At 27.7% G+C, this 13346-nt stretch overlaps 2 protein-coding genes across 2 annotated transcripts in view; one reads left to right on the top strand and one right to left on the bottom strand.

The window, feature by feature from the left end:
* LOC140432442 (uncharacterized) overlaps positions 1-7511 on the bottom strand; it is a 22755-nt gene extending 15244 nt beyond the window's left edge. Inside the window, exons 1-4 of the mRNA XM_072520349.1 lie at positions 7251-7511; positions 5438-6156; positions 884-1171; positions 568-776 (exon numbers count right to left, since the gene is read on the bottom strand). Coding sequence (XP_072376450.1) covers positions 568-776; positions 884-1171; positions 5438-6156; positions 7251-7468 — 1434 coding nt within the window. The 5' untranslated portion in view covers positions 7469-7511. The remainder of the gene's footprint in view (positions 1-567; positions 777-883; positions 1172-5437; positions 6157-7250) is intronic.
* Positions 7260-13346, top strand: Cks30A (Cyclin-dependent kinase subunit 30A). The gene is made up of 4 exons (XM_072520350.1): positions 7260-7367; positions 7518-8008; positions 8243-8370; positions 12401-13346. The coding sequence occupies exons 2-4, from the start codon at positions 7929-7931 to the stop codon at positions 12454-12456; spliced, it is 264 nt and encodes an 87-aa protein (XP_072376451.1). The 5' UTR covers positions 7260-7367; positions 7518-7928; the 3' UTR covers positions 12457-13346.

Here is a 13346-nt window from a genome sequence, read left to right as displayed (position 1 = left end):
TTTGTATTTCTATAAGGCTTCATTGTTTACTAAGGAGACAGTTAGTAAATATTTAGAGTATATTGTCAGCAGTTCTCAGAAGACATCGCAAACCTTTTTCGTCACTGTACTTACAGTGACGAATTTACAGACTGACATGCTAGTTTCTTTCTTTTTATTTCAAATACAGTTTACTTCGCTAATTTTTATATTTCGTAATATATATAATTTGAGGTCGAAGGGTATGAACCAGTGGTGATGTAGACGGAAAGTATATACCTAGACACTTTCCGATGTCCTTATATCTCATATAGAAGCAACAATACAAGTTTCTTACATTTCACGTTCCGTATCTTATCATTAGACATCCTATAAACACCGAAATCAATATACCATTAGAGTATCTATTTGCAAAATTCCAAACAGAACAAATGAACAAAAAGTGATAACCCACACTTTCTCAATAAAATTATATTAAATAGATACTTCAAATGTATAAACATTATGCATAACATTCAATATTGGCCCCCTTTAGTGACAAATTCATATTTTGTTTCAAATTACAAAATATATTGAATACAAACTTACCTTTTTACAAAACTGGCACTGATATGCGCCTTGTCCATTGTGTAATTCCGTAGCATGTTTCATTATGTTCTCTTTACCCAAAACTGCAGCTCCACATATCTTACAATGGTATTTCCTTATTGTTAAACTATACCGAAGATCATGGAATATTGAGCAATGTATCTGGTAGTACTGAGGGTGTTTGAAGTCCATATTACAACCCCCACAAGCTAAAATAGAAAAGCGCCATTAATCCAACAGACACATTGTTAAAAAAAGGCAAGATTGTGTTCTGTGAATCTGACTCGCCCTATAAACTAAAAAATGTTCGACTTACCAGTTTTTTCCATTTTCTTTTTAACATTGGCCATTGGAGGATCTTGCCAGTAGAGAAGCTCCTCTCCATTCTTAATAAATTTTATAGAAACAACATATAACTTAGAATCTCTAACTATCACAGTCAAATTTTTATCATCTCTCGTGGGAGCAGGTCGCACAAACTTGATCCAGTTGGAATCAGCATTACTTTCAGTGTCAATGTATTTGTTGCCAGATGCTTCACTGATTTCCCAGATATACTGCATGTTTACATCTTCGGAAATATCTCTTTCTTTGATCAAATTACCTTGAACATAAAGTAAGAGTTTTAGATATGAATATGAGATTGCAAGATTGTTAGTGGCATTCAAAATGTTTAAAACCAAAATTAATATAGAAGATACCTTTTAATACTAAAGACAGACAATAATTAAGCAGAAGATTAATTCTAAAGCCCTAGCAAGCACTCTTTGGGAATTAACCATTCTATCGATTTTGAAATTTTACAGATTTTAGAAGGAGCGCCAAATTATAATAAAAAATGTATTTTGGAGATGATTTAATTTAAAAAACATCTAAACTATATTAATAACAAAACAGATAATAAAATATTTCTCCTATAATACACTCACTCATATAATTGTTTTATATATTAAAATTGATTGACTGCAGGAAGCTCAAGACTGGCAGAACTTGAAGAAATTAAAGGAGGCCTATGTTCAACTTTTGACGCAGAAGGCTGGATGATGATGATGATACATAACTACCATTACTTGTGCGAAAAGAAGAGTATGATGTTGTTCTGCTAACAGAGAGAGAACGAATATAGTATGAAATTAGTCCAGACATACGAGCTTGTTTTTAATCCCCATTAGATTGAGTTCTAGTTTTGTCAATGTGATATTCAGTTTTGATAACGGAAACGTCAAATATACGTTTATTTTTTCATTAATAATAGTTCTGGTTTTATTTGAAAAAAAAAAAATAAAGAAATTGATATTTTAAGCTAGGAAAATGGTAACCTTCACAACTGAACATGAAATTCAAATTATTAAATGACATTATTCTCGAAGTAGTGCTGACGAGATATAACCGGTAGGTTTTCGTTTTCATTCGAAGGCCCTGAACCAACAAAATCTACAATTCACATTATTTTTAAATTTAAAAAAACTGGTTGTGCCAAGACTTGTAGAAAATGCACGGATAGTGATGAAGATGAATATCAACCCGCTCTTACAATTAATGAAGAACGGGAACAGCCTGAAACTGCCGTATGTAGTCTAAGTGAAATCAATTTTCCTTGTAACAGCATCCTAACTTCAAGAGAAACTAGTATTAATTCTAGATGTGTACGAAATATTATTAAAACTACAAATTGCAAAAAACAGGAAATTTTCCCTGCTGATTATGAACGACGGATGGTGAATACATGATGGAACGCACTAATCGTGACGAAGATTTCATAAAAAAAGTCTTGTTTACAGATGAGTCTTCTTTTTCTTTAACTGGACATTACAATCTATCTGTTACCCTCGGGTACTCTACAGAAAATAGGCACATAAGTGTTCCTTAAAAACACAATATTGTCAAAAAGTTAACGTCTGGGCTGATATTTTAGGTGACAACGTAATTGGCCCTTTTTTCATCGTGGGCATTTTGTGTCGTCGGAAATACCTAGTTATGGACAGTGGAAGTGTGACGTCACAACTGTCAATTACTTTCCAAACAAAAGTTGAAATGCCCAATCTCAAGACTTTTTAAATTCTATAAAGTTAACATTTTGCTTCCTCTGCTGCTTTTTTTAAGTATAGTGTTTTTTACGATAATACCATCATAATTCAGTGTTCTATTTCTATGAAATATAGTTTAAAAATTTAAATTAAAGACATTCTAACCTTACTTTATTGATACATGCATTTTATTGCTATTTTTATAAAACAACATGCTTTATTATTTACACAACCTTGTAAAATTGTTGTAGTAACTATTAGAATACGTATATATTGCAAAAAGCGGAAAGATTCTGTAAAAAAAATGAAAAAATAACGAAAAATACAAATTATCCACACTAAACAAGGTTTGTTTGGAAAGTGAAACTGACAGATGTCAATAAAATCAACGTCATCACTTCCACGGTCCATTAGTACAAAAGTACCATAAAAATGCCACCTCGCTCTCCCGATCTTGCACCTTTGGACTTTTTTGTATGGGGTTATGTGAAGCAACAAATTTACCGATATGAGCATGAATGTGCCGGAAATTTAGACGAATTACGTAAAAAAATCACTCACACCTTTTAAAGCCATACACCCAAAATGTTTTAATTAAAATTATAAAATTGATATTTTTAGAATAAATTGTTTTAATTTTTCTTTTTCTTCTTCTTCTTCCTCTTTATAAGATTTAAAATTATTTTTCTTGGGTAAGCGTGAAATGATATATAAAAGAATTTAACCGTTGTTGTATATTTTATTAAATAATTTAGTTGAACACTCACTATTTTCGTCATTCAGGATTTTTAGTATATCTACTGGAATTTCATCAGGGCCTGGCGCTTTACCACTTTTTGAAGTTTTAATTGCCTGTTTCTTCTTCTTCCTCTTTATAAACAATTCTGCTTGTTCATTGGCAGATTAATACCTCTATGAAAGGTTCCCACTCCATCTTTTGCGCGGTCCTCCGATACTTCTTCTGTCGATTGGTGACTTATCTCTTGCTATTTTGACGACACGGGTCTCCTCCATTTTGCTTATGTGGTTATTCCATTTTATTTTCTATTTTGTTTCCATTCATTTATACACTGTACGTTACATTTTCTTCTAATGTCTTCACTTCTATCTACTTGCTTTTTGTACTTGATCTCTCACTCTAGATAGTGTAATTTCCAGGTATTTTATCAATACTGATGCCATATATATATATATATATATATATATATATATATATATTATATATATATATATATATATATATATATATATATATATATATATATATATATATATATATATATATATATATATATATATATATATATATATATATATATATATATATATATATATATATATATATATATATATATATATATATATATATATTATATATATATATATATATATATATATATATATATATATATATATATATATATATATATATATATATATATATATATATATATATATATATATATATATATATATATTATATATATATATATATATATATATATATATATATATATATATATATATATATATATATATATATATATATATATATATATATATATATATATATATATATATATATATATATATATATATATATATATATATATATATATATATATATATATATATATATATATATATATATATATATATATATATATATATATATATATATATATATATATATATATATATATATATATATATATATATATATATATATATATATATATATATATATATATATATATATATATATATATATATATATATATATATATATATATATATATATATATATATATATATATATATATATATATATATATATTATATATATATATATATATATTATATATATATATATATATATATATATATATATATATATATATATATATATATATATATATATATATATATATATATATATATATATATATATATATATATATATATATATATATATATATATATATATATATATATATATATATATATATATATATATATATATATATATATATATATATATATATATATATATATATATATATATATATATATATATATATATATATATATATATATATATATATATATATATATATATATATATATATATATATATATATATATATATATATATATATATATATATATATATATATATATATATATATATATATATATATATATATATATATATATATATATATATATATATAGTAGAATACAGTAGAAGAGACTGAAAATTTTATTTTTTTTTGAGACATATTTGCATATTAATGTTTACATGACAAGTCACAGAAAAAAAGACATTCAAATCAAAATATTTATTTCACATTACCTAATAGGAATGAAAAGAAATGAAAAAATAGTTTCACCTCAACTTCGATAGAAATACATACATACCTATCTATACATATATTGTATAATTTAACTAAAAATGAAATATCTAGTGGAAAAATCTGTATCTGTAAAAATCTCATAAAGAAATAACAAAATATTTTTTTTTCTGTTCAGGCAAATTCTTGTCTAACGTGATGGATGAGTCCTCAAAGAAGTGTAATTTCCATCTGGTTGTAAATCATATGACTTTAAACTGAAATAAAAGCATTTGTGAATTTTTCTCTGGTATTACAATCTAAAAACAGCCGATCAAATTTAATCGTGAATATGATTTCCATCTAAACAGGAAGTGAACTGAGCGCTACGAAACACAAAACCTTTCCCCAGACCCATCTAAAACTTAAAGTCGCATAAAACTTAAAACAATATAGCATTACATTAGTCACAAAACCTACAATCCTTGATAACAGACAAGACATACATACCAACAAGGGGCCCAAACTGGGCAAAAGGCTCCAAATCACTTTTGGCAAAGATTCCCAAGCCATGATGAGTACCAGTCTCATTGATATTTAAGCAACTTGGTAATGATAACATCGAATAACTATATTTTGTTAAATCATCTTCATTGAGTTCAGTCTTTTCCTTATTATACTGAATATCGTGTAGTACCCTAAACTTTTCTTCCCATTCGCTATGTTCTAAGGAATCATTTATGATGTAATGAGGAAAGCTTATAGGGCAATGTTCTTGGACATGATGAGTATTACAGATGTGGCACAGCTTGATTTTAATCTTATCTAAATTGTTAGGCTTGGCTTCCTTTTCAGGCAGTACTTGTGGTTGTTCTTCTGGGGATTTGTTCTCGCATATTTTTAAATCTTTCAGTGGCAGTTGCAACTTTTCAGTCGGCTTTTTGTTAACATCTATTTCATTAATTTTTGTTACCTTTTTTGGTTGTTTTACACTGTCAGTCTTTACTTTTGATATATTATCTGCTGTTTTTTCTGGAACTATATCATTTATAATGTTGGCAACATTAAAATTAAGATTAACATTACTGTTATTAACAACAGTATCACTTTCTTGTTGGAATTCATCATTTTGAGCTTTTTTAGAAGAGCTTGGCTTTACCTTATGGGGTTTATGCTTCTTTTTTGTCTTTTTATTTTCTTCTGTGGTGGTTGCTTCCTCTTTTTGTAATCTAAAATATAAATAAGCATAAATTAGTTGCTAAATTTGAGATTTTGTACATAGAAAAAAATATAGATAATAATGTATATTTTTGTATTCATCATCATCAGTGGCGTTGCAGCTCTTTATGAGCCAAAGCCTTCTTCAGAACAATCCTCCATTCGCCCCTGTCTCTGGCAACTCTTCTCCAATATTTTTGTATTACCAGAATAAAATGTAAAGGTCTAGAACAGTGGTGCCAAAACGTCGCATGGTCGCCCAGCTTTGGAGTGGATCTCAAAATAATTCAATATTAATCAGGCCTTTGTCGAAATATTTCGTACTTCTGAGGCAATGCTACTGCGTGACATTCGAATATCTGTTTCATCACCGGCACAGTTAACCCCCATGGTACAATGAATACACATTCTGTATTCATTGTACCATGGTTAACCCTACCTTTATTATGTGTCACCCTGTCTGTTTACATTAACTATGGCTATATATATATATATATATATATATATATATATATATATATATATATATATATATATATATATATATATATATATATATATATATATATATATATATATATAATGTATTTGTGAAATATAAATTAAAATTTTAAAATATTGGCTGGCCTTGCTATAGTTACCTGATTTGCCTTTATTGTATGAAAATGTGAGATCAGCAACAGCAACAATACAATGTCAAGTTATCAGTTCAGATTCAGAAACAAAACAAAAAGCACAAAAGAAAAATACTTAATAAAGACTAGAATATAAGTGGAATGAATTTGTTATTATACTTAAGGGAAAAAATTATACAATAAGTAAGTATAAATATGTGCTTAAATCTTTTCGCATATTTTGTCAACACTTTTTGTACTTTTACAAGCATAAGGTAAGTTCTAGTAGTAGAAGTAGAACAAAACACAAATTTTTGACAGGCTGACTATTTTTTAATTTCCACGTGTGTTTGTTTATGTTTGTGAATTTATTGATCTGTCAGACAAGCCAAAATCCCTACCTCCAATTTTTAAAGCTCCAAAGTAGTTGGTTTTGACACATAGAGCATTGAACCCAAGCATTATTTTTACAAAATATCGTTAAAACTTACCCATCGAGATATCCTTGAGCAAGATCTAACAACTTGGTGACAAATTCTTCATTGCTTTTAAATCCTAGCGCTATTCTAATGGAGTTCCATTTTTTAATGTTTTGGGAACCGATTAAGGTAGATAAAACAAATTCACTATTATTGTGGTAGTTTTCCTTTAAGTTTGAAATTTCACTTTCCACTGTTAGACCGTTTTCTTTTTGTATTTTTTTAAACATTACTTAAATTAAAGATGATATACTGCTGTAATCGGACTATCCCCTTTAGGCCGAACCACAGACTAATAAATTACTGAGATGGCCTACAAGGACAACAACAAAAAAAGAGATAGACATACAACTTTAAATTCCAAATAGTCCAATCCCAAAACAATTATATCAAAACTAAATTAGAAACAATTGTAGCTTATATATTCCTTTAAAAAAAAATGTAAGTAATTAAAATTATAAAATGTTATTAATACATATAAATGTGTGTATAGGCAGCCCTGTTTTCAGCATCCAGTTGGGGATTTTTAAACACAGTTGGCTGGCCTGTAAGTTACTAAATTCAATTTGATCATCAAAAAATCAACGGAAAACGTGACAGAAATATCTAGAGAATAAAAGAACAAGTTTTGCAAAGTTTTTATCTTATAATTTTATGGTTTACTAATTGTAATATTATCCCAATAACGCAATGGCATCTTTGAGCAGGGAGGAATTGATAAACAGTATCTATTACTCGGACAAATACTATGATGATGTGTTTGAATATAGGTAAGCTATACCCAAACAATATTAAACTGAAGCATCCTAAAACGTTTAAAGTTTACAATTGTTTAATTAAATAGAACTCCTTGTAATGTCTAAACTTTAGTGTAACTTGTAACCGAGGAATTATTAACAGAAATCACCAGTTATGCTATATGTTATGAACAATTAATAGTATTGTATGTAGATATTCGTTTTTGCTTGATAACTTGTATAAATGAAATGATTTTGCATTTACAGGCATGTTGTACTTCCGAAAGAAATGGTTAGCGTAGTACCCAAAACTCATTTAATGTCAGAAGATGAATGGCGAAGTATTGGAGTTCAACAAAGTAAAGGATGGGTGCATTATATGATTCATTTACCAGGTAAGTACACAATTTATAAAATGATGAAAACATTATTTAGTCTTAATTTCATAAATATATTTTTAGGAGTGCTTGTAAAAATGAACTAACAAATTTCATTAAAAAATATTAGTCTTAAAAGCAGTCTTCAAGAAACTAAAATGGCATTTTAGTATTTATATCTTAGGGAGAGTAATTAATCATTAAATTCCCCACGAGATTAAACTAAATAACTATTTTCATCTATGTATGAATAATAAAAAAAATAGGGACAAAGTCTAGAGAACGTTTTGAATGTAGGTAGCTACAAAGAACTTCAGTAGAATGAAATATGTGTTCTTGTATGTACCAGTCTTACAATGTATATTTACCCAAATGTACTCAGTAACAACTGTAAAACTCAAGGAAATGAAAGGTGGCAATAAGATTGAAAAAAAAACTAAATGCAACTCATAATTGAAGCCATTTGTGTCATGAGGAGTAATTAAGATAGTTTGGTCTGGTTAAAAAGACAAGTATTTCGTCGGCTTAGTGACACAAAAATGTAACTACTTTTTTTCCCTTTTTGAGATATCTACACCATTGAACTTAATTTAGTGAGTTATATTGAGTGATACAAAACTGTATCTCTCCGAACAACTAAAACCCCAGTAAGGAGTTTTCGTAACTACATTTCTTAGCAATCATTTAGTGTCACAGAAATGTGTGTGCTGTTACATTTCTTTGATACTATGTTTTCATACTATAAATAAGCTGATACTGAGTTACATTTTTGTGGCAATAATTTTATTGCACTGAATGGTGATTGCAGGTAGCAACTGTGGATTTGATAACTTGTTTATTATGTTTAGCAGGGTGGTCCGTTGTATTTGCAGTTCTATTATGACAAGAGTAAGTGACACATGTGGTGGCCAAAACTGCACCGTAAATGTATCTGCTATGTTGCTTTAAGCTGTTCAGACATAAAGATTCCAAAAATTGACCATTGTTTTTTTGAATCTGGCCATTCGATGATGGAGTGTGACTTGGTCTATGGTCATATTGAGAAAGCATAAAAAATGTGGACATATTTGACTCCACTGGGTGGTACTCCATTGTAAGAATGGGGTCAAAGAAGTCAAAATACACTGTACACGAGATTGGACAGGAAGAAATTTATGACTCCAAAGCTTTTGTCACAATTTTAATAAAAAACAAAAAAGTAGACATCGATTGTAGTAGTATAAATTGGCTAAAATTAACATGACTGCAGTACAGGAAAGATGATAATAACATACATTTTTTAAATAACACAAGGAAAATGAAAATTTCGGGTCTTTTGAGGTTATCCTAAAAGAAACTAGGAAATTTTCCATGCCAAACAACAACGGCATATGAAGGACAAGGGTCAATAATAGAGGAAAAATATAAGGATTTAGAAGAGCTGTGCAATAAAAGTTTCTTTTTTTAATAAATATATTGTGGTTATTCACATCGAGATGTTTAAATAGTATTTAATGCCACAAGAAAATAGCTCCAGAACAATATAAAGTTATAAAATAAATTATGATTATTATTTTTATTATTATTATTAGCAAATTGGGTAACCCTCAGTTGTGAAATTAGATTATAATGCTACAGCAACAAAGAATTACAAGTAGGTACCATTTCATTTTAGAAAAGCTTATTCTTAATCCTACTAGAAAGTCATTTGTATTTAAATGGCGTGGTTAAGTTTTCGGACCAGGTAGAGATTAATAAATTTTAATCTATTGTACTTTTAATTATTGTATTTGCCACTCAGTATGTTTATCTCTCGAAATTTATCGATATCATTCAAATACAAATGACTTTGTAATATGATTAAGATTAAGCTTTTCTAAAATAAAATGGTACCTACGTAAGTCTCCATCCATATTTAAAATGGCAAAAGTTATTCCAATCTTCAAAAAGAATGACCCTCATGATATTTCAAATTATAGACCAGTATCTGTCCTTAGCATAATTTCAAAAGTAATAGAGAAGGTTGTATACAACAGAATGTTAAATTTTATAGAAGAATACAATTTATTAACTCCAACCCAACACGGCTTTAGATCAAAAAAGTTAACACTCACGGATGCATGCAGCTTGTTTGAGCGTATTTATGATGAATTAGATAGTAGAAATCACGTGGCAGGACTATTTTTTGATCTATCACATGCTTTTGACTGCTTAGACATAACATTTATTCGCAATAAATTATATAACGTTGGTTTTAGAGGGATATTTCTAGAATGGATAATAAATTTCTTAAGTGACAGGAAGAGTGTTTTTAAGATGAAAGAATCAAGCTCAGAACCATACACGACAAATAAAGGAGTACCACAGGGATCCGTGCTAGGACCATTATTATTCCTAATTTTTATTAATGACCTACCAGATCACATAAGGGCACTTATAATATCAATGTTTGCTGATGATACCTCGTTAATAGTCTCTGCACATACACTAGAGGAATTAAAAATGACAATGAAGACTGTTGTTGACTGCTTTATACGCTGGTGTAATACCAACAGACTAATATTAAACATTGACAAGACGCAAATTATTTATTTTCATTCATACAACTCATCTAAATATGACTATATCTTAACCATCCACGATAGAAACAATATGTTATCTTCCACTCATTCTATAAAGTTTTTGGGTGTATTCATTGATTGTAATCTCAAATGGTCAGAGCAAGTGAATTCAGTGAACATGAAATTGAATAAAGCTTTTTATGCTATATCTAGAATTAAAAACACACTACCCATCTCGGCATTAATGAACGTTTATTATAGCCTTGCTTACAGCCACATGTGCTACAATGTAATTTTGTGGGGGAACTCAGTAGATAGTAACAAAGCGTTCATTAACCAAAAAAAAATTATCTGTAAAATTTTTAATTTGGATTATCTCAACAGTCTTGTAAACCAGTTTTTATTAAACATCAAATTTTAACTTTCTACTGCCTATATATCTATAAATGTTTACTTTATGTCAAAGAGGAAATCAATTCATTTCCAGTAAATTCAGACAGTCACTACTACAATACAAGAAGTGCTGAATCTTTACGAGTTCCTAAACACAGAACATCCAAATTTCAAAATTGCTTTAGATATATGGGACTGACCTTATACAATCATTTGCCAAAAACTGTGAAAGAAATACCACTTATCTCTAAATTAAAAAAAAATGTTAAAAATTTACTCTTAAGAAAAGCATATTATTCTATAAATGAATATCTTGAGGACAAACTGCAATAGCTTCACATTTTACTTGTAAAAATGTTATTTTATATATTTTATGTTTTGTCAATTTTTTTTTACACTGTGAATATTGTATTATACACATTAATGTTTTATTATACCAAATTCTGTCGTGACGTATCCTATACATTTATTTTGAATGTCTTAAAGGATCAATAAAGATGACTATGACTATAATAATAGACTTTTCAATTACGTACACAAAAATGTATCTCCGTTACTTTATCTAATTCTTGATATTTTGAAAACATAATTTATATATTGTTGCATATGATTGTATTACCGTAAATAATACATTTCTATGATTAATAATTCGGAACAAAAATGTTGAGAATAAACTACAAGTCATTACAAAATGCAAATCATTTTTTTAAAAACCTTAAATAAGCTCTCCTGAAAAGTAGTCATTTTTGAGATACAGTTTTGTGTCACTAAGCCGACGATTTGTGAAACTGAAATAGACAAAAAAACAAGAAAAAGGAAACTAGGATAAAATCACCATAAACAAAATATAGGAATGAATTTAAAATGGTAAAACAAACAAATAAAGCACTAACTAAAAATGCAAAAAAAAATATTCATAAGACATACCAAATTGAATTTTTTATCTTAAATTTAACAGTAAAATTAGTGCCTCAAATGTTAATATGGTATTTATTTCAGAATAAATGCCATATAATAAAGATTTTTGTTTATTATCAGCTTTCATCCATAATTTGAATGCTATTATATCTCCATCCAATACCATTTTTGACAAATATTAAATTTTTTTGTTTCAGAACCTCATATTCTGCTTTTCAAGAGACCTATAACAACACCTCCGCCCTCCCAATAAGAACCTAAGTCAAATTTTGTACAAACCCATTCCCTATTTTTAAGTTTTCGGATAGTTTATTACAGTAAAATACCTTTATCTGAGTATTTTTCTTTAAAAAACTTAAGTACTAAAAGAAAATTAAATAGTTTTTGATTATTCTTGTAGTTTACTATATAATATTTAAATGTTTGGGTACTGAAGATATTTAAATAGAATAACGTAAATTCCAAACACAAAAGGCCAAATTTTGAGTCCCACATATGTTCCTAATAACTTTATATTGTTTCATCTCAAATATTGCATGAAGAGTTCTTTCCTGTGTCATATTTTTAATATAAATGTCAAAGGAACTGTGAAAACATTGCTTTTTATGTATTTATATAATGTATGTACAAAATATTGTATGGTCTTTAATGCAGAGCATTTGTACTCAGTACTTCATACAATTTTGAAAAACAATTTGATTTGTTGTATAGATTAGAATTACTTGATATGCTATTTATATAATAAATTTTGGTATCTGAAAGCCTCTTTGACAAATTGGAGGAATAAACAAAAACTATACAATTTACTAAAAGATGTGATTAGTTAGTGAAAGGGAACTTCTCCTCTTAACCATATGAGTTGTTAATTATTAAACACATTTTGTTCGAATGTATCTTTATGTTTGAATTTTTAGTGAAATTGTTTATTTTGTAGATAAAGGTATTTTAAAGTAATAGTGTTATTTATCAAAATGGAAGGCTGTAATGTGTTTTAGATCAATAGCTTACGTTTCATTTTTAAGTGTACTTGTATTATAAACATTTTTACTTGTTTTTATTGATAAACTTGGATTAGTTCATGCTTTTAATGTGTTAGTAAAGTTTTGTGATACTCTAAAATAAATCCACGTTTTTTTATTGAAA

This window comes from Diabrotica undecimpunctata, chromosome 1 (assembly GCF_040954645.1).
Source record: "Diabrotica undecimpunctata isolate CICGRU chromosome 1, icDiaUnde3, whole genome shotgun sequence".
Lineage (NCBI taxonomy): Eukaryota > Metazoa > Arthropoda > Insecta > Coleoptera > Chrysomelidae > Diabrotica > Diabrotica undecimpunctata.
Note: the sequence above shows the minus strand (reverse complement) of the source record. Positions and strands in the feature narration are given on the sequence as shown.